This window comes from Cavia porcellus, unplaced genomic scaffold, assembly GCF_034190915.1.
Source record: "Cavia porcellus strain 051 isolate PalLab524CR breed Dunkin Hartley unplaced genomic scaffold, mCavPor4.1 scaffold_11, whole genome shotgun sequence".
NCBI classification, from domain to species: Eukaryota; Metazoa; Chordata; class Mammalia; order Rodentia; family Caviidae; genus Cavia; species Cavia porcellus.
Genome location: NW_026947494.1, coordinates 15,603,178 through 15,626,906, shown reverse-complemented (window position 1 = coordinate 15,626,906; position 23,729 = coordinate 15,603,178). Strand labels below are relative to the sequence as shown.

Here is a 23,729-nt window from a genome sequence, read left to right as displayed (position 1 = left end):
GATGGCTTTTGGTGTTGCAAACCCAAAAGAAATGGAAGAACTGCTACTACCTGAACCCTGATAATCATTTGATTACAATCTAATCTTTTTTGTGCCATATTCTAAGTCTCTCTGTATAGCAAGTGGGCCTACTGAGTGGTTACGACTATTTTTCCAAAATCATACATGACTCCGAAGACAAAATGGACAGCCAGTGGCTGTGTTTGTATACAATTTAAACATTAGTAAGAAAAATGGAAGAAATGTTCAAAAGGATGACATTCCAACGTGCAAATCAGAGCATAATAACATAGTGACTCTTACACATTTTTATGGTTGGTACTCAGGCAAAGGAGGCCACACGCATGTTTATAAACTACCTGAGCAGGCAGAATCTAGTCTAAAAGCAGATTAGAGTCATTCTAAGACTGACCGAGCAGAAGTCAGGGAATAGGAGAGAAAGAACAAAGCTTACTGTGGAGAGCATAAAGCGATCATGCTGCTGAAGTGTTACAAGTTATGCTGGTTCATTTTGGATTTAATTTCTTAACACAGCCTGGCATAATGAGAAACTGTAACACAAGACAGGTTCCTGCTGAGTGTAGTTCAAATCATTATTTGTCAAGCACCTCTTATGTGAAAGGAGCTTTGCTGGAAACCACAACATCCCTGTTTCATGCATGGGATCTAATAATAGTTCAATTATGAATCCGTTTTCTTGCAGCTGGAGAACGAGAGAAAATCAAACACAACACGAATCCATGCCATTTGGTCTGTTTGGTAGATGATGAGGCTCAATCATCTATTTTTTTCAAACACATAAAATATAAAAAATAAAGTAAAAATGTAATGTCTAATTAGAGACTCACATAGGAAGATCTCAAATATTTCTGCCAGCCTGGTAGACTTGGACATATTGTCATTGTTTGCTAGGTGGTTTACTTGAGATACAAATAAGTCTCCACTTGAATTATCAAGTAAGGATTACATTGAAATGCAAGGAGGAGTATAAGAACCTAACAATTCAGTTTCACAGATCACGTAGTTTAGTAATTTTGAGGTTGAAAATGAATTTCCTTTTGCCTCAGGGGATATGCTAAAACTCATGCCTTATTTTAATTTAAAGCAACTCACAGTGTGCATCCCACCCAACAAGGTCCTTCAATATATTGAACACAAAATAATGCTATATATAACATTGGCTTAATGAAATTGTATCAGAAATCCAAAAGCAGGCTGCAACATATTCTAGTATATTTTGTTGCTTTCTGTCTCTATATGTACAATACTTTAAAGAGTATCTAATTAAATATATATTAATGTAAAATATTTATAAAAATTCCCATCAATGTTATCATCAGTTATGAAATATACCTACAATTTCTTTAATTACACAAATGAAAGCATTACTTTGCTAATTATTACTGGTTCCCAAAAGGATACATTTTAATTATTTCAAAATCATCAAAATGATAGTTTTAATATACCTTCATGAATCAGATGAGGTATACATACATGAAATCATCCTGTTTTTCCTGTATGCCTACAAGTTTGAACAAGAAATGGAGTTATACAATAAAATGAAAAATGAATTCTCATTTTTTGCAGGATTAAAATGTGTGCAAAGCTATTTATTCATTAAATTGATATTATAATTGCAGAAAAGATTAGGGTTATGCCTTGTTGATTGTAATCAGAAAGAAATTAATTTTTAAGTTCTTATGAAAAATTTCTAGACACTTTTAGAAACTCTTTGGTCATTTATCCTTACCAGACATGTGGTAACATTTTTGTTGCAAAAAGTCTTTCAAAAACACAATTTTATCTTTTATTTTCCCATGGTAAAATTTTCTATCAACCATCCAGACTTCCTACACCCTTGGCAACAGGTTAAAATGTTGCTTTTAAACTGATCAACTCAAAAATATACATGATACTCCAATAAAGGCATTCATTAAAGCTATGTGTAGTCAGTGCTATTCCTAAGATAATTTTACTTGGTTAGGCACCTCTGCGTCTGTAGATCTGTCCCACCTGAAGGTCTCCACAGTTTATAAACTAAAATTTATCTTGGCGTTTACTTCTTATTGCATTTTGTCTTGTTCAAGTTGTTCTAAATTTCATTGGAAATGAATGTATTAACTATATTAACTTTGTATTAGAATTATTTACAAGGTTTTGTCTGTATTCAAACTATGGAGGGATAAATTTAGGAGCCAAATTTGTGTGCATATTATTGGAGATGATCTGTTAATTGATGCTGATGAAGGCATTTTCTCATCACAGATGTTCTGTCTTTCTGTAGTTCTCTTTATACAGCTCATATGGATTTTATCAGTTTGAATGTTATTCAAAACATTCTATAATTTTATTTGAAGCACATGTAATGTTTGAAGATTTTTGTTGCTCATGTCACTTAATTTGGTACTTTCTACAAGGCAAATTATGTTTACAGATATTTATATGTATTGCATACTTGCATGCATGTACACGTGTATGTATAAATTTTTCCATATCACTGTCATTTTCTCCCTCAGTACTAAAAGTTTTCTTTTTCAAGTTCAGTGAGTCTCTACCAAGAACATTTTTTGCTGTTCTGCTAAAGTACAGAACATCCGCTGTCAAGAGCTCATTATTGTACTCTGTTAGACCTTTCTAGGTGGAAAGCTCTTTGCTTCATCCATCCTCTTTTCTTTTAAGAAGTTAAACCTTCAGCTGAAAAGTTCAGAAAACATTTTTATTTCTTTGTGTCATGAAGTTTCCCTTTTAAAATCTTTAAAACCTAAGCAAATAGATTGCAACTTTCTTGATTTCTAATCATACTTCAAATTAAATTTCTAATAATTATATAAAGAGTATGAAGGGTATACTAGTCCAGAACCATTAAAGGGAAATCTCATCTACCAATGCCTGTTATCGTATTATATGTTGCTTTCATGTTTTCTGAAATCTGAGGACAAGAGACTTAGATCACTTCTTCAGTGCACCAGTTATGAAAATCACTAACATGTTTGGTCCCATAAATATTTACTTCTTACATTTTCCTTTAATGTTGTTAAATAGGAATAAGTTTGTGTTAATCATGAAGTAATAAACTTATAACTTGATACATCTGTTTCCTCAAAGATCAAGCTTTCAGGGGCGAATATGCCATTTGTGTTTCAAATGCATAATGTAATTTCTTCCTCCCTTTTTCCTAGTCTCTGAGTCTCCCTACTAGTCTCTATTCTGACTTACTTCAGAGTAGAAAATTAATACATGTTTAAATTCTCCTTTTATTTGAAAAGCACATCTTTTGTTAATTCTTCTTTGAAGTATTCATATTTTCCTCGATAGCATAGGTTCAACAATGCATGTGCAGTTATACTGTGTATATTTTTTGTATTTGATTCTCTATATTTTATTGAATATTTGCGAAATTATCTTTCTGTTGTATTAATTGAACAATGTGTAATCCAGAAGATATTGCATGTACTGGATCATGACTATCATAAATACACCTATGCAAAACAGAATTTTAACTTTTATGCTAGGCATACTTAATATGAGGACAAAAGCCTCTGCTGTAGCCTAATGGTTGCTGTAGATAACTTATCCTTCAGTGCTGTCAGCAGTGGGACGGAAAAGATCTAAACTTTGGCATAGACACTGATTCTAAGAGGCTCCAGAAGAGTGTGACCTTGCTTATGCACCCAATCAGCACCTAGGACAACAGTTATTTTTACGAAGGGGATCCAAAAAGCACATCAAGTGTACATCAATGTTGTAATTTCACTAATGTACATTCTGGATGAGGAATAAACCAAAAAAATGTACTGTAGACTGTATTCACTCAAGGACATTAATATCAGTTTGTGGTGAAAGACACTGTAGTTTTGAACAGGATTCTAGAATATACTAGTTTTCATCTGTGTAAATTTGGTCTGTTTATACTCCAGAATTCAAAGCAATTATAATTATCATTTATAATATAAATTGCCTTTGCAGTGAAAAACAAGGAATCGAACACATTCTTTACTAGTTTCTGTGGGTTTATTATATGACATTGGAAAAGCACATAAACAGACTCTACTATTTTATCCATCATTAACCTCCCAATGAGAATATTCTCTAATGAGAGAGTTCACATCATAGTTCACTTTTAAATGTTTATCAATGTGATATTTCCATGGAAATATAGTCTTACCAGTGGATTTTTACACATTTTTAATGTATTAATATCGCTTACATACCTTGGTAAAAATAGTCTTCTCACTTACAGTCTGAGGTTTGGGAAGTTCTTCCCAGCTCACCATGAAGTTTAGGATACTCTGAGTTTCAAGCCGTTGTCTTTCTTACATCTTTTTAGCTGCTGCATGCATATCCAAAAGGTTGATTACTTCCTCCATCCTCTGTCCTCAAACTGTTCTCCTAACCCTCTAGTTTGGCTGTATCAAGTTTTCAAATTAGGCCATTCAATTTGAGAAAAAAATTATCAATGCCAACTCCAGGATAATTGTCCCTTCATGCTCGCTTGTCTGTTACATAAGGTGAAAAAAAAAAAAAAAAAAAAAAAAGTCACACATATACATTTTATCCATTCAAGGAAATGTGGATCTTTAATGGCAGCTTTACTAAGTGCACTTTGTTTTGCTTATGTCTGTCATAGATAACACAGCCAGCATTCTGACAAGGCGGAGGAGATTTAGTCGAACTATTCAGGATGTGTATTATCTGCCCATTATGATCTCTGATGGTGGAATCCCCTCTCTCAGCAGCAGCAGCACCCTCACCATCAGGGTTTGTGCGTGCGAGAGAGATGGGCGCGTGCGGACCTGCCACGCAGAAGCCTTTCTGTCCTCCGCGGGTCTGAGTACAGGAGCCCTCATCGCTATTCTCCTCTGTGTGCTCATCCTCCTGGGTAAGTCACCCTGCTCCGGGGGGCGATGCGATGGCACATCGGAGTAAGAGCGGACCGTTTATACAGTATTGCACTGTAAGATGTGCAGGCATGTGGGTGCGAAGACTAACTGCACAGACTTGCTTTTGATTAACTTTCACAGTACTGTAGTTGAATTAATTTGATTCAAGTATGATGAGAAGTTGGGAACAGCAGAGTCAGAAGGAAAACTGAAATAGTTTCCGAGTCTCTAATTCAGAAATTTTAAGATATTCTGAATCCTATCTTCAAAAGGTTTTTGGCAATTTATTTCGCAGAACGTAATTCTAAAATGAATCTGATGAAGACTCATAACACCTGAATGTTATACACATAGTACAAATAAGAATAGAAATTGAATGTACAAGAAGAGGGCTGTAGTTAATAACAATATTGAACCATGCATTGGAAATTGTCAAGAGAGCAGCTTTCCGTGCTCTCACTACCTACATACACATAAAAGGGGATGACTTAGAGGATTGGTAGGTTACCTAGCTTGACGGTAGTTAATGGTTCCCGATGTACTAATGTATAAAACATATTGGTCCCACAAACATACATGATAAATAAGAAATCTACATTGATCTGAAATACTAGTCACCATTATTATCTTATTTTCATTCTCAACTACTTTAGTCCAATATATCATAATGTTACTAATTTAATTTAAATTAGAGACCAGAGATATCACTCACTGCATAGCACCTGCATGGTAAGTCAAGGTCCTGAGTTCAATTTCCAGTAGAAAAAAATGCTAAATTAAATTGAATTCAAACTAATAGGATTTCTAAACTTCGAAATTTACATTTTATTCTATTAAAAATTGTCTAATTTTATAGCATCTTTTAGTAGTCTATTGTCATATCCATTTTGAATCTCATATTACACTAAACCCTTTCAATTGTTATTTAAAGTGAAACACAGTAAAAAGAAAAAAAAATGAAATATAGAACCCAACTTTTTAATAAGAAAGATAAATGATATCAGTCATTTTTACTTCTACATTTAGTGTAGTTACATGTTCACTTTTCTGTTCCAATCTTGTCCTTCCTCTTCCTGACTTAACTTTAGCTCCTTTTTGGGTACTGCTTTAAATGACAGTAAAGCTGCATGTTTGGGTGAAACCTAGGCATTTTTGCAAGGAAGTGTCCTTGCTTATCTCCTGGCATGGATGACAAGTTACTCATACAGATGGAGTGACCAGTAAAATGAAATGAAACTGAAAAGAACAGGGGGGATTAGGGGTAGGAATGGGACATTTGCAATTTGTTAGGAAGGCCAAAAGCAAGCTTTATTCCAGGTGTATAAAGAAGGATTTAAAATAAGAAATCAATCTCATAGTATAATTTACAATTTGTAAAAATACACAGTGCATTAATTAATCATGCTGTCAAGAGAGCCCATAGATAAAACAATTAAGAGGGAAGTTTGATGTCTCCCTCAGATAACATGATTTAAATTAGCATATTTTCAGTGAACCTGAAAGAAACTGAACATTACCAAGATACTTCATGTGAAGTGAAAATGACCTTTGAAAACTTAGATATCTAGGTGAGGTAGCGTGATACACACCAGTCTGTGTCTGGCTGAACGTGGGCCCTGATTTCACCTGAGCTGCAGACATTGAAGATATATTTGATATATTTTATTTTCAAAGACACACAGGGGATGAATATACAGAGAAACTACAGACTAACTCTGAGCCAAGCAGAACTTCAGAATGATCACTAGGTCAAGAAAGAAAAGGGAACAGAGAAAAATGAACAAGTCAGGAAAAAGAACACTGGAAAAATGTTCAAAGGAAAAGTGGTGTCCTAGAAGATGATATGCTATGCAGACCCAGTAAAAATCATCAGAGCTTCTTAGCACTTAAATACATTGAGCACCAGAATTATGATTTGTATTTAGCAGTGTGGAACTTGGAGATTTGGTAAACACAGCAAGAGGTGTTTCAACACAGCACATACTTTACACAAAATATGTGGGACCAAGGAAGCCAGGAAAATTGGGTTTCCAAAATTTGATTTATTGATACAATTATTGGCCACATCTGCTATTTTTTCTATGCAACATTAAAATTATAATATTTATAATTTTGCCTTTAAAATTAAAAAAAGAACACAAAACACAACAGAGTAAAATAAAAAGCTATACAATACAAACAAAATCTCTGGAATATTCTAGGGTTACTAAAAGAAGTCACAGAAAATAGAAATAACTGATTTTAATATAAGCCTTTCCAAGTCTTTGTTGTACAAGACAGTCCATTTGAAAAAGAAACATGATCCTCAATTTTGCTTTCATTGATCAGCATACAATTATCTTCACGTGTTAAAATGAAAACTTAAAAATTAATTGAAAATTTTATTATAAAAGAAAATGTCAAAGTGTATTATGCAGAAAAATATTATTATTTCAAGCAGGTGATACTTTATTTTTATTGAATTCCATGACAATATGTTTAGTCTCTGGTATAAGTAACAGTATATTTATATTATGTATATATCCATCAGGAACTCTGAACAACATTGGAATCTTAAATGTTTATATAGAAAATTTTATAATTTAATAAATAGAATCATTCTTTTGAATTTGTGCTGAACAACTATGAATAACAAAATTTATATGGCATTGAAAGAGTTTATATTTATTCAGACAATATCTGGCAATCAATTTTAAATACTTTCACCTGAAAATTAATTCTAAGTTAATTTGTGAGTTCACAAGTTTCACTGAAATTATCACTAACACGAAAAGATCATAAAAATGTATTTTTAAATTTGTAATTCTGAAATAACACTCACCCATAATATCTAAACAAAGATTACATTATTATACATTACATTACATTATATAATATTGGGGGGCTGGGGATTTTGCTCAGCGGCATAAGCGCCTGCCTTGCAAGCAGGCAGTCCTGAGTTCGATCCCTGGTACCGATAAAAATGAAAAAGACAAAAAAAAATTATAATATTGAAGACCATAGAATATACTAGCTTCATTGTTCATAAAAATTGTACGAGTGGTACTTTTCTTTTATTGACATCCATGACAATATTTTTACTTTGTGGTGTAAATCACTGCATATTGTTATTATGTGTACTATCACTCAAATCTCACATAAATTTTACATACAATTCTTTTTAGCAGATAAAATGCAATATACAGCCAAATAAAAATGTTTATATATGTATATATACATATATGTAGAGAGAGCGGTATGGATTATAGTATAAATGTATCACATGCAGTGATATAATATTTTTACATATACACTTTATGCAGTATTTTGTGTATATGTATGAATCTCAAATATTATTTGGGAGCATATTATATTTTACATTATATAAGTATATATGTATGTGTGTATAAAATTAACATTTATGTTTATATATATTCTTAATTGCATTTATTTGTGCATTTTAGGTATGACTACATTCATCATAGGAAATCTGTACCCGTACATAACACACAAGATTCTCTTACCTTCCCTATAACTCAAATTCCCCTACTTACTTATAAAATCTTTACTTCCATTTTTTTCCTGTTTCATCATTTTGCTTCTTTTTGCTGTATTTCTCTCTCCCCATCCCTAATTGCTCTTCCCTATATTTGAACATTTTACTCAAATTTATATTTAACTGAATGTTACGCTTTTTTCCAACATGATAAACCTAGCAACCTGAGATGTCAGCTTAATATGCTTTCTTAATTAATGTATTATAATGTAAAGAACTAGATAACTACTATCACAAAGTCCAGCGTATTAGCAATGCAAGAAGAAAACAATCTGCATAGCTGTAGCGCACTGTTGGGTCTAATTGCAGTCTATAGCAAAGTTGATGTGAGGTGATTACTTCTATTTAGTAACAATTTAGTATATCAAGTTGGAAGATCTAGAATAATGAGAAGTCACCCAAGCGAAGCTGATGAGCTTTATTTCTGTCAACTGATCTAGAGATTTCAGCATTATTAGTGTTAATGACTAATCTACAGTGTTGACACAACCTCCAGTGAGCTGCAGTCCAGCTGATCACTGGGTTCTTTGTTACACACACACACACACACACACACACACACACACACACACAGAGTGAAGTGACATGGAAGATGGAAGATGATTCCTTCTTCATTGTGAGAAGTCCTACATTATGGCGTCAGTTTGCCCATCTCCATCTCTCTGAGCCACTCTTTAGATTACAAGTATTTTATACCCTCTCCTCAGTCTCAAATTCCTCATTTTATAATTGAATGAAACTTCAGCTCTTCCATGAAATTTAAATGAATGAGTTGTGTCAAAGTGTTTCCCAGAGACTTTCTGTGTACAGAGCAGGTAATATTTTCGAGCTTGTTAAACACATGTAATTATGAATACACTGCTGTACAAAATTAACAATTCCCAAATGAGATCAGCTATGTGCAATATCTGTTCTTTGATTGTCTAAAAAATATACCAAAAATTAAAGGTGTAAAGGTAGACGCTCCTCTCAATTTTGAAAAAACTTTAAATTTTATATTGCTTTCCCATCATTGATTTCTTTCACTTAAAATACTAAATTGTTACCCTGAAATGGGAGTCAAGAAACCTGAATTCCTGAGCCTTGTAAATGAGAATATCATTATTATCTTCTACAGAAAAGCAGCAGCTTGCTGTGCTGCCTTGGGGCACTCATTTTTTATCTTGAGGGAGGCATTAAAGTATCTTGAGTTATTCAGAGTCAAGGGTTTTGCTTCAGAGCAGTTGGTGATTCAAAGCAGGCACTAAAACGTGCTGCTGTCCAGTCTCCAAAAATTCATGTTTTCTCCTGACTCTTCATTCTCTTTCTATTTTTCTTCAGCGATTGTAGTACTTTTTATCACCCTGAGGCGGAGTAAAAAGGAGCCCCTGATCATTTCGGAAGAAGATGTCCGGGAGAACGTGGTCACCTATGATGACGAAGGGGGAGGGGAGGAAGACACGGAGGCCTTTGACATCACAGCGCTGAGAAACCCTTCTGCTGCAGAGGAGCTCAAGTGCCGGAGAGACATCCGGCCGGAGGTGAAGCTCACGCCCAGACACCAGACGTTATCCACCCTGGAAAGTATAGATGTTCAGGAATTTCTTAAGCAAAGACTGGTGGAGGCAGACCTAGACCCCAGCGTCCCCCCATATGACTCTCTTCAGACTTATGCCTATGAGGGCCAGAGATCAGAAGCTGGCTCTATCAGCTCCCTGGACTCAGTAACCACACAATCAGATCAGGATTATCACTACCTTGGAGACTGGGGGCCAGAGTTTAAAAAGCTGGCTGAACTCTACGGAGAAATAGAATCTCAAAGAACAACTTAGGGGCTGATTCTAACAACCTTGCAGACTTTGCTTCCAGAGCCAATGAAGATGTAACCTCAGCAATGACAAGGAGGAGGCTTGCAAACTGTACCTGGAACTGAACACCCTGTACACAGCTCCTGTAGAAACAAGTGCCCTTTTTATAAGCAAAACTGGGTTATATAATGGAAAGAAAGTCAAATATAAGAAAAAGATACAGAGAGAAAGCTATCATTCCTTGTGTATATTTTCAATTGCTCAATAAAGTCTGTCGTACCTTTAATTAACAATACCTGAAATAAGCCAAACAATGAATATCCGTTTCAATATCTGTGATTTTTTTTTTTTTCCCCAACCGCAAAAAACTAAACAAAGGGACTCTAAATCAATGACTACTACCACTTATTGGGGTGGGACACTGAGGAAACTTGTACAAGTAATCATGACCTTTGTCCACTCTGGCTCTGCTGGGTAAACCCTTGAGACTGAAAGTCCGATATTATGACGGATCTCCTGAGCCTTGTCTGGTTTTGCTGTCCCACAAGGTGTCCCCAGGACAACAGGCTGCCCCATCACGAACTTCTCTGTACCATTTCCTGTGCCCTCCCCAGTTCTTCTCTCCATACAAAACTGATGGAGCTTGGGGATTTGCTGCCTGCACTCTACTGTATGCAATTTTGGTGCACATCTGTGCGTCAACTGTATCTGTCCCTCCTGCCCTCCATCATTTTAAAGGGACACCCCCCCTTTCTAAATGGGAACCATGAATGGTTGAAGGTAAACTACAATAAAGTCAGGAGGACTTTTAATTTAAAAAACAGCTAAAACCTTATCCCGTGTGACATGTTAGGGTACACCAGGTTCTCCTTTGTTTGAACATGCAAATCAGCAGTTTTAGTCATTTCTGTAACTAAAAGTGATTGTCCAAAGTTTCACTGATTGATTAGTTTACACTGCAGCCTACTCACTAATTTATGTCATGGATACTTATCACACATAAATGCTTCACATGATAACAGTTCAGTCTAAAACAATCCTATCATTTTATGAGCATTAACTTCTTAGACTCCTGGAGGACTGAACTCTAGTCTTTGCACACCTTTTAGACTCTGTCAGTCTCACAACGTGATTAGTTTTTACATGTTTGGTGACTTCAAAAAATATGTAGGATTCGGCACAAAAAAATGAGAGAATCACATTTTTCCTTGGACACAATATTGAAAGTTGGAAGCTTCATGGTTTCAAAATTATAACACATTAATGACACTGACGTCCCCGCCTACCTCACAGGGCTGTTGTGAGGATCACATAAGAGTCTGTGAAAATATTTTGCACACTGCAAAGTCTTGTGCTGCACAAAGGCTTGCAGACACTGTATTTTAATTTTTCAGTTTACAAATACATGTTTACATACATTTTTCATAAAACATCTTATTATCTTAGGTGAAGTTTGTGGGAACTTCAGCTAATGTTTAAATATACAACATACAAGTCTAACTGTTTTCCTATTTTCCTAAGCAGTCTAGTTTTCTTGAGGTTTTGGTTTTCCAAATCGTTTTAGATAATAATTGCTTCGTGCTATTGAACTTGAAGTAAAATTTCACAGCATACTTGTCTGAATCACTAGCTATGATCTCACCACTGTATATGCAATTAATTGAAATTTTTAAATTCATGAAATAAGAATTATTTGAAGGGAACAATTTTCCTTTACTATTTAAAATTTTTTACCATCTAATGTCCCCACAAGTTATATGACATCTTCTGTCTGATTCTACCCACGTGCAAAATTTTGGATTTTGCCTGTTTGTCACTGCCCTGTGCTATATTATATTCCAGTTTTGAGGTATGGGAAGTAAGTTTAATTTGAGTAATTCTCAGTTTGTGTTTAAAGCCTGAGGAATAAAATGTAATTTAAGCTTTTACAACATTTTAGCTTTCCAGATGCTGCTTTATCATTTTTTTTTACTTCATAATGGTGTACGGTCCAGTGTTAAAAGATGGAGGGGCTTGCAGGACACCTCCTAGACACACAGCCTCTGACTATGCTAATGCTGGACTCTGACTCCCTGTGGAGTGTGCCCTTGGACAACATCTGTGAATCCTGGAGTGTTCACTTTATTCTACAAAGAGGACAGGGAAGATCAAGTTTTGGAAGTTAAACATTCTTTGAATTTAGATTTTAGATAAACTATCAAAGATTTACAATTAAAGTATTCCTCTAATAGCTTAGCAGAGAAAGATCGTAAAGATGATTATCTTTGTACTCGTGTAGACATTTACACAAACGTCAAGGTCTTATGTGTGATTCTCAACAGAGCACTCTTTTTCATTTAAAGGGAAAATAGAAAAATCAAGAAGCAAACAACAATCAAAAATAATAACAAAATCAAAATGCTGTTAATGTAACAAATTTTATTTACACTGTCTAATGATAAAACATTTCTTCTAAGCCAATGATGTGAAATCTAAATATGAAAGCAAAATGAAGTTTCATTAGTCTTTAAATATTTTCCACATTGATCTGTTTTAAACGTTACTGAAAGTGTTTTAAGCCCTGTATTTTAGATGGACTCTGAAAATAGCCACATCACTTTGACATTAGGATTCAGACATTTATAGTCAGAAATTATTCCCGTCACAGGTTTGTGCAAACATACTTGAAGAAGCAATTGAGGACAAAATGATGACTGTGCTGAAGATATATGCATAGATAAATTGTGATTTTACCATTGTATGAGATCAGCCACATGTATCCAATCTACTTAGAATCACGTCCGCTTAGCCACCCGAATGTGTACACATGCAGTATTCTGAATATTTGGAAAATGTGAAAATTTACAAAGTGAAGATTTAAATGTTAATTTGATTCACTTATATGATGAATATAAAATTTTAGTGAAAGTTCAATACTGATAGATGATTCAAAGTGAAATGATTTTATTTACACTTATGTAGCCTAAATTTCAGAGGTTTCACTTCAGCATTAAGTCACAGAGATGGTAAAGTGAAGATCAGGTAGAGATAGCAAACAGGATTAAGTCAAGTTTTAGAAATGAAGATTCAGTAGACACAGTGCAGTGAATAATTACAAGTCTTGAGTCTCCTACCTAGTATATGCAATTCAGGGAAAATATTTGCTTAAAAGGAGGAAAGTGTATTGGGTCTTCTATTTCCTCCAAAGAGATGCTTAATACAAAATGAGTCTTTTATTGATGTTGTGGTTCTTAAGACTTGTACACATAAATTGAAGTTAGTGTCTCTATTTCAGTTTAAATATAAGGAAAAGGGAAAAAAATCAAATACATTCATTTCAGAACCACCAAGACACTGCAGTGTACTGAATACAACAGTCAAACATGCTTGGATCTAGCAAGTCAATGTGTGTTAGCAGGAGCGGGGCTTCATCAGCTTTTGGACAAATTAAAACTCTACAACTCAATTTAGTGAAAAAAGCAAGTCTCATGTTTCAAGACAAACTTGTGTTTATCTTCTACTAAGTTAATTGAATTCCTTTCCTTTCAATGTCAAGTCTGAAATCTTTGGGAAAATGTAAGGCACTTTCAAAACTCAGTCTCTCTCTCTCTCTCTCTCTCTCTCTCTCTCTCTCTCTCTCTCTCTCCCTCCCTCCCTCCATCTCTGATTAATACTATCTGAGAAATGCAAAAGCACTTTAACATTTTTTGTCTTCTACCTCATCTGCAGAAATATTGTTTTTCAATGTAGGATGAGAAATCTCCTAAATTCCAAGCCTCACATAACTTACAACCTTTCAAAGATAACTGGAACCAAAGTCAGTTTTATTTTTAAATTTCCAAATAAGAATTTTAAAATTAAATATTAAACACAATACTTTTTAGAACATCAAAACCATTTGCCTACTCTGGTTTATGCCAATAAAAGTTGTAAGGAATTAGATGAGGCATTTATTTTATTGATGAAAGAAATCAGAGAAAAATAGAAAAGTTTTTTCTTTGAAGTGTTCATTTAAAAAACAGAAAAAAAAATACTTCTCCAGTTAACAGACAAACAAAGTACCACATTTGTCTGCTCTGTTGAGTTCCTGGCAATGAATATTTGCTCTTCAAAATTTTAGAGATATCGAAAATTATGTTAGTAATGATGTTTTTTAAACTCTGTGGTGACAGTGAGTGGTGAAAGAGGGCACCCATGGGATTTTGAAATTACATCCTTTGAAGGAAAGAGCTGCCTTTCATAGCTAGCAAAGAGTCTGTCAGATGGTTTCCTCTTATTGCACAGCGCACTCACTTGGAACAAAGAAAATGTGCTATAATCGTGTCATCTAAATAATTTCATCGTGTATATTTTTCTTACATGAAAAGCATCAGATTCTTATTTTTAATCATCGGGTAGCATTTTAAAGTGGCATTTAAAATCCACAATTATTACTGACCTGCAGGAACTGAGTAAGGTATTCCGCACAAGCACTATCTAAGGCGTATTGAAGACATGGAGAGGGATATGGGAAAAATCCTAGTGACCCATGTCATCGTCAGTGTAATGCAGCCTCTTCAGAGAATTAAAGTTTGCCCCTCAAACGCTGTGGGCAGTGGACAAGAAAGCACAATGGCCAGGGTTCTAGCAGAGACCCAGAAGCAATGGTGTGAGAGAGCACAGCAGTGTCCATATGTGTGACACTGGGCAAATTCATAGGGTGGAGAGTGCAGTAAGGGAGACCACAGAGGGAGATAAAAACAAGGGCAGTAGCTTTGCATGTCCCAAAGTAAATTCCCTCTGGTCGTACTGGAGAAAGTAAAGGCAGGGAAACAATGCCAGTGTGAGACTTTAAGGGAAGACAAAGTCAGCCTTTGGGTGATGGATCAGATCTTAATCTGTAATCAGTGTCCCTGGGTTTACTAAGTTTACAGAAAAGTGATCATGGTCATATCCATTTTTTTCTTTGGTGGATGGGGGGGGCTGCATCTTTTATAAATACTTATCAGCCATTTAAGAATTATTGAATGAAAATTCTGTGTGTGCTCCTACAGGATAGTATTGGATAATTTTGTTTTCCAAAAACTACAATACTCATATTAGCAATTAGTTTAGAAATTTCTTTTAAAAAGTCATAGGTAATGTAAATCTAATGTTTTTTTTGGTAAAAACAGAGTTTTATCTACCTTTCAATCTTTTTAACAAAATGAAGGCATATATATGCTTTCAGGAACATTTTTTTTTTCACAAAACTTTATTCATGGCTGCCTAAGGAGCTTTATTTTCTATAATCAGTTTTTAGGCATAAAAATATTTTTGAAATAAAGAAATATACAAAAACCAAAGACCATATTGCTGCCTTCTTATAATCACATTAGTTATTTTTGATGAGATATTTTTAATTCTTAACAACACAAATATAGCATGCATTCCAGTGCTTGATTAGGTAGTGCTTTATATTTAATTTTCTTTTGAAAAAGTTTTCATTATGAGACATGAAGATTTTGTGATTTGTTAACATTAATAGTAGACAGCCTGAAATTCCTACTTTTGAAATTCCTATCTTCCTGTGTTTTTCTTTTTTCACATTTACTATCTTAATTTTATAGCCCTTGAAAACTATATTTGTGCACTTTTCAGAATAAATTCAAGAACTTTTTTTTTTTCCCCCATAGGTAGAGAACAGTTACATTGCTTCCAGAGTTAGGATTTCTGTGCATTTCCTGTGTGTTCAAAAATCATGCTTTATTTCAGTAAAAAGTAATAAAAAATATTGCATTCAGAAAAGTGCTCTGTGACAGTGACCTACCCTGGGTCTGAAACATTCCAGATGTTTGGTGTGGTTTTGTAGCGCTTACAGAACTCTATTTCCATTTACCTGGAAAGAATATCATTTTAACTTTTCCAAAGATAGTTGGGAGTGTATTTTTATTTTTTATGTGAGATTTATTTTAAATATTACAAATGGCTTTAATGAGTTAATTGATTAGCCATTTTTTCTGAAATTAAATTGGAATTTTACATATTGTTTAATATATTGTCAGTATGACATTCAACACAGTCAATAACTGAAATTTTAAAAAGTATATGATTTCAATATTTTTCTCTTTAATCAAAAGTAAATTTAAAATATAGTTTTTGTAGAAGAGGCACTCACATGGAATAAATATTCTAGTTTACTCACTTGAGTGACATATTCTCTTTATAACAACACATAAATTTCATGATGTTGGGCAGTGGATATAGCTCAGAAGTACACTGCCTGTCTGGCAAGTGTGAGTTTGATCCCTGGTACAATATAAAAGATTATGATATTGATCACACAACAATGAATTAACAATACGTTAATTCCATTTAATGAAATAGACTACAAAATTTATATCGAAGTACAATGCATAAGGTTTTCTAATTTCTATTTAGTAGAATTCTCAGAATATGATTCCTGAGGCAATAAAAATATAAACTTTTCCCTTTGGGACTCATTAGCATCGATCATTCATTTGTTACACGTGTTCAGTCACGATAGCCAACTACTTTTTCCATTTCTAGCTGTCGTCATTTCATTCTGAGAGAATGAATGAATAAAAGAAGTGTCATGACTTACTGGAACAAGAGTTTGAAAACTGCACTTCTTGACTCCTCAACCTTCCCTTTCCCAATCAGTGTCTTGAAACACAGAGGGCACGGACACCATAGATGGATCAATGTCTGACATAAGGAGGGAAAGTTTAGGCTTGGAGTCTGGGTATCACAGTTTCCACTATACATTCTGTGAAAATTACTAATTCTGCCTGTGTACTATCAGTTTAAACATTGTTTAAATAACACTCCAATTGTAAATGAAATAGTGTCTTTACATTTCTCTCTCAGAGTTATGGATACCAGATAGATCCTTATCAAATTGACTAGTTTTACTAATATGGTTTCATTATTGTTCCCTCTGTCTTCCCAAAGAGTCGTCATCAGGATTTTGTGACCTGCATTATGTAAAACAAGTAATCAAGGGTGGGCTGAATTGCAGCTTAGTCGAAGCATTTTCTATCAAAATACTCCAGGAAAAGAAAACATCGCAGTATTAGCTTATCTCATCCTTCTTTCCACCACGCTGAGGACAAAAGAAAACATAATATCTACTGTTGTACCTCATATATTGAATCTTCTCGGGTATTTTTAACATAAAAATATTCAAATATGAATAGACAAATAAATTCAAAGATGTAATGAATTATGCTTACTTTTTACTTATTTTCTCTCAATTTTAATCTTTAGTTATAATGATCATTTTAGATTGTCAACTTAATTATTTAAGAAAACAAGTGATTTCCACTCGTGTTTTTGAGGAAAATATAATTGAAATGTTTTGAATAAGAATATTTAGAAACATATAACACACTTAAAATTCAAGGGACACAACATTCTTTAGCATAGTTATACAATATATTTTTATGATCAAAAATATACTTGTGGGCTGGGGATTTAGCTCAGTGGCATAAGCAGGCAAGCAGGCAGTCATGAGTTCGATCCCTGGTACCGATAAAAAGGAAAAGGACTGTATATATATATATATATATATATATATATATATATACTTGCACGATGTTATCTGAGCCCATTTTGTACTTTTAATAGAAGATATATGTTCTATTTATGGAGGCATTGGAGAGAATAAAAATGATTCCTTGGCATCCATGTTTTTTCTGCATAATAGTAAAGATTTATATTCTTCATGCAGGAAGAAAAAAACACTTGGTTATCACAATTCTTATATTCATTTTTTAGATAGCATATATACATTTTATAGGCAGACAATGACTTCAGGGCACAAAAGCAGATCTTATTGAAAAGTGCAGTTTGAAAAAAGTCTTGTGTTTAACCCTTATATCAACCATAAACCTATTGCTGTCTTTTAAATACCACGTAACCTTCTTATTCATGGAAAAGACAGAAACCACTATGTGAGAAAATAATAGAAATTTGCATAATTGTTTTTTTCTCTCTCAAATACTATTTTATTTCAATAAATAGTTTAGAATCCACGAATCTTTACGTAAGTCCCTCAAACCTGTTTCTCTCTTTATGTTGTCTGTGTCTGTTATTGACAGATCTGATCTCACAATTTTTATTTTTACTATAAAACATTTCTACTTGAATTCCTTAGTACATGTTTGCAATACATAATGATTACACTCATTGTAGGATTTTTATTCATATATATAGCCCTCAATACACTTTTTCCCCTCCCTGCACTCTTTTTCATTTTTCCAGCATAAGATTGATTTATTTATAAGTTTTTGTAAGATGAATTATTACATATACAGGAGGAAAACCAGAGTAGTAGGCCAAAGACCATATGAAACATGTCAGACCACTGTACTCAGTCAAGGTAAAATTTAAATACATTATCCTCGCTGGATAATGATACTTTTGTTTTATTTCTATTTTCCCTTACTTTCATATTTTATGTAATATATATATATATATAGTTCATTTCATATTTTATGTAATATATGATGTATTTTTCATATTAGAGAATAAGAAGATAGATTACAGAGAGAAAGGTTTTACTATAAGAAAAAAATGCTATAATTTAGGTTTGTTTCTTAGTTACTTTACTTAACAAGGGTTTGAAACTATGAGCATTTTACTACAAATGCCTTGTATGTATCCTTTTTATGGAAGAGTAGTATGCATTGGATATAAATGCCATATTTTTCATCCATTCATCTGTTGATGGACATATAGGCTGTTTCCAAGATGTAACTGTTATGAAGTGCTACAATGTGGATATGCACGCTTTACTGTGAAATGATGTCTCTAAGAGGCCATTTATTCTGTTGTGAAGGAATTTATTTCTTTTGCCTAATCTACCTAGAGCTGTTTCTTTGCCTCTGATTTGTTCCACTAATCTGAGTCTGGGTTTTACTTGTTTATTTTTTTCACAACCATATTGTTTTTATCACTGTAGCTTTGTAGTACAGTTGAAGTCTGGATTTGTCATACCTTCTGCCTTGGCCTTTTTGCCAAGAATTGCTGTTGTTCTTGTAGCTCTCTTCTGGGTCCAAATGAATGTTAGTATTACTTTTCCCAGTTCTGTAAGGAATGTTACTGATATTTCTATTGAGAGTATGTTAAATCTATATAACAGTTTTGGAAATAGTACAATTTTGACTATGGTGATTCTGCCTATCCAGGAAAAGAAGTTATCTTTCCATTTTCTGATATTTTCCTCAATATTCTTTTGCAGAATACTGTAGTTTTCGTCGCTGAGATCTTGGTTACATTATTTCTATGTATTGCATTTTTTCTTGATCCTTTTGTGAGGACACTACTTCCCTGAGTTTGCACTCAGTGGGTTTGCTATTAGTATATAGGAATGCTGTTGCTTTTGAGCTTTGATTTTGTATCCTGTTATATTTTCAAATTTAGATATTAGTTCTAAGAGTATTTTGTTGGAATTTTTGGGGACTTCAATGTAAAGCATCCTATCATCAGCAAAAGATTATAATTTAAATTATCCCATCCCCATCCATATTGATTTTATTCCTTTCTCTTGTCTTATTTCCTTGTCTAATGTTTCAAGAACAATTTTAAACAAAATCTGATAGCAGATATCCTTCTCTTTTTCTTGATTTTACAGGGAAAGCTTTCAGCTTCTCTTCATCTAATATGATATCCAGTGAAGAAGTACAGGACAAAACATGATTCAGAACAAAGTTGTAATAACAGTGAAATAGTGGTTTTTTAAAAGCACTATTCTGGTGCATTCAATCCCTCATTTTGCAAGTGGTTCTAGAAAACCATCAGCCTTACCAGTTTACAAATAAATTTTAAGGTAAAAAATAAACAGTAGATAAAATGATTTTTAAACTGCATTAAAGAGTTATGATTATACCATTTAGTATAGAACAGTACCTGAGTATAACAAAAAAAGAAAGAAAAACAAAAGATTTTTAAAAATATAAGCAGGGCTACAATGGCACTGGTAATACCTAGACTGAAGCTTTTCCTCGTGAGTCAGTGTCATGCATCAACTGAAGGGTGAGAAAATAATCCCCTACCAGCAAACAAGCCCAATTGGGAAACCAGCACCATGCATGGACTGCTGCTGGACTGAAAATAGTTGGACCCAAGCCTCTTCCTGTGACTCAGCACCATTCATGGACTGAGGGGGTGATGAGGGGAGAAAGAAAAGTGCTGCGCCAGCAAACAAGCACAATCTGGAAACCAGTGCAATGCGTAGGCTGCTGCAGGACTAGGAAAAGCTAGACCCAAGCCCCTTGCAGTGCACCTGCTGGCAAATAGGAAGTACCAATCCCACCTCCTCGCCTGAAAGTGACCAGTTGATCTGGAGAAACACAGCTGTGATGATAGCTATGGAGGTGAAAAGCCATTGGATACCTGTGGCGCTTTGGTGTTTCACTAACATTGCAAGTGTAGGGCCAGTGGTCTGATTATAGGCTCAGAACAGCGTGGTACACAGTGGAGCATCTAGGGGAGGATCTCCTTTTGAGAGTTGCAGCCATTGCTGATTCCTTATGATTTTCTTTTGGGGTCCTATATTGGTTTCATTATTTTGTTGGGATGGGTTTTATCATCTTTTGTTTTGTTTGATTATGTTAAATTTGATGGCAAGGGAAGCTATTTCAAGCATGGTAAGATATATTACAGTAGCAATTTTGGGTTTACTATAGGCTTATTTTCAAATCCTTTATTACATTCATTGTTTTGTTTTTATTATTTCTATTTTGTTCTGATTTTCTTGGTTTTTACTATGTCTGAAGTTACTTGTAGCTATTGTGAAGACATCAAAAGGCATTATGGTAATTACTGCTGATTTTGTAATATTTTGAAATCCTGTATCTCTTACACTGTTTGGTTTTGATTTGTTTTAGTCTGTTTTATTCTCCTCAAAATAAAATAAAAAAATCTGAGGATGATACCAAGAAAGTTAATTCTAGTGTTAGATAAATGATTTTAAAACAGTTAGAGTTGAAGAGCTAACTGAGTATCTTTGTAGTGTTATAAACCTCTAATGTCTTTGCTGCGAAATCATAATTTAAGACAAAAACACATCATACAACTGTGCAAATCAAAAGACCCAAGACAGTATAGCAAGTCAAATGAAATGAAGGGCATAAAATTACTAAAAATTTTAGGATTAGAAATGTTTTGTGTTATCCAAATTGTTACAATGCAATTTAGTAAGTCATGAAACAATGACTAGTAGCTCCCCTTCTTGTATGACTTTTAGAAAGTAAAAATTGATTATGAGAAAACTTAGAATCCCTTCTTTGAAAGCCCCTGGTATTTTATCTTTGAGATGAAATCTGGGAGAAAAAAATAAAGCTACCCAAATGTAAAGTAATAAATTCTAGAAATCAAAAACCAAATTATTCAATAAGAATAAGTCATAAATTTGAGTATATACAGTATATCGCTGATCCAGACTATAGTTCATATTGAAAAAGATAGTATTGGAAACTTGGAACCAATAACAAAATTTATCAATCCCAAATGACAATCTGGTCTATCTCATGCAAAGTTGCTAGAAATATTTTCTACTGTTTCCCTTAGAACACTAGAATTTTCCATAGAACAGTATCTAAAATAGTTCAAAACTGAGCCATAAATACACTGAGATATTTCAAAATATTTTGAACTAGAAAACATAAATATAAACACCATAAAAATGAAGAATTTACAAAAATTAATTCCCTGATATCCATAGAGTATGGGATAGGATGAAGGGAAAATTACGATTTGAAAAACCTGCAAGGTTTTCTTTATGATTTTATATTAAATCTGTTTAAGAATTTCCATGTACTGGATGATGCGTTCGTGTATTATAAAAAAGCATTTATTATTAATGCTAGCAATATAGTGTGATTTCTTTATCCATGATAGTATCTCTGAAAATTTTCCAAATAACTTTTAAATTTAGCTTGATTTCTTTAAGCCAAAAAGTACTTATAATTTTACTCTGAGAAATATTCTACTGCCTCAGCAAAGCATACATATACCAGATGCATTCTCAATGCAGATTCAAACTTCCGTAAAGAAAACCATAGTCAAGAGAGCAAATGTTATCCCTGATTAGAGCCAGGTTATACTTTTAGCTAGAAATACATGTAGATTTTAAAATTATCTAATATTTAATTATACACAGTAGCTAAGCAAACTAAAGAATTAATATATTTGAAAAAAATATGTATGAATTTTCTTCTGAACATTTTTGCAATTACCTTTCCTTGCATATGCCCAAAAAGTTATACTTTGGACTTTTTATTTTCCTTATACTTTTGCCAATATGCAATATTGCATGTTAGTTCATTGCAGAAATCACTTAAATATTCTTCTGTGATTTTGTTACCTTTTCTTTTTTTAAGACAGGGTGTCACTATGTGGTTCATCTCAGCCTTGAACTTCCTTTGAAGGCCATGCTGGCCTTAAACTCACAGAGATCCTCCTGCCTCAGCCTTCCAAGTGTTGAGATTAGAGGTGTCAAGGTTTATGTCTGTGTCCCTCAGGCCTCATGAGTTTGAATTGTGCATTTGTTATTTGTTCATTGTCTAGTGCTTGGATTGATGGTATTAGTGCTCCACCTACATAGGGGTGGAGCCAGGATGTGATGTAATGGCAGGAAGAAGGTGTATCTTGCTCTTTGCTGTTCCTGCTTGCTGTTTGCAGTCGCCATGAATGGTGGCCCAGCCATGCCCACCTGCTTGGGAGCCAACTGAGCGTGGACTGAAACCTCCAAAACCTGTATGAAATAAACCTTTCCTTTCCCAACTTGGGCTTCAGGTATTTTGTCTCAGTGATGAGCATAAAGTAACTAAGACATAATTTGGTACCGAGGAGTGGGATCATTTGCTATGACTATACCTGGCCATGTTTTTCAAGAGGCTTTGGAAATGGCTTGTGGGTGGAGTTTGGAAAGATTCAGACATGTTGCCTGGATGCATAGAGCTGGAGCAGCTTAGGCTGTTCTGTAGAGGAGATTCTGGTCAGAGCTATGGAGACCAGAAGGCTGATAGAAAGCCTGATGGTAAAGACCAGGCTTGGGAGGTTTCTGCTGGGATGAAGGACTGCACTGGTTGTTGGACTCCACGTGATGTGTGTTATGGCTTGGCAGAAAGTTTGTCTGCATTTTGCTCCTGCCCAGAGACTTTGCCTGAGACTGAGACAAAGGGCAATGGACTGATTAATCTTGAAAATGAAATTAAAAAGCAATTGAACATTGAGGTTGTGGCATGGCTATTTTGGGGGGCTTTCAGCCAGCTTAATGTTTCCAATCAAGAGCAAAGAGCCCAGCAGGATAATTTCCAGTACTGTGAGTTTGGCCAGAAGCAAAATTCCAGGAAGGGTGTGGATTGTAAAGACAGAGTTGATATTTTGATTCCTGAAGAGAAACAGAGAGATTAAAAAAAAAGATGGCCCTGGGGCATCCCAGGAAGTGGGTCCCCCCCCCCAGTACAACCTCACAGCAAAGGTGCAAAAAAATTTGCTCAGAGGGAAAAGCTGCAGAGCACCATGTTCCAGAATGGTGACAGCAGCCACATGAAGTTCCAG

The 23,729-nt window shown here is 34.3% G+C and overlaps 1 protein-coding gene across 5 annotated transcripts in view; it reads left to right on the top strand.

The window, feature by feature from the left end:
* Positions 1-12,135, top strand: part of Cdh18 (cadherin 18) — a 582,140-nt gene extending 570,005 nt beyond the window's left edge. For 3 of the 5 annotated variants that reach the window (XM_063258009.1, XM_063258007.1, XM_063258008.1), the window contains exons 11-12: positions 4,628-4,879; positions 9,736-12,135. In XM_063258009.1, coding sequence (XP_063114079.1) covers positions 4,628-4,879; positions 9,736-10,226 — 743 coding nt within the window. In that variant the 3' untranslated portion in view covers positions 10,227-12,135. The remainder of the gene's footprint in view (positions 1-4,627; positions 4,880-9,735) is intronic. The other 2 variants (XM_063258011.1, XM_063258010.1) reach the window with 2 other exon arrangements.
* Positions 12,136-23,729: the final 11,594 nt, after the last annotated feature.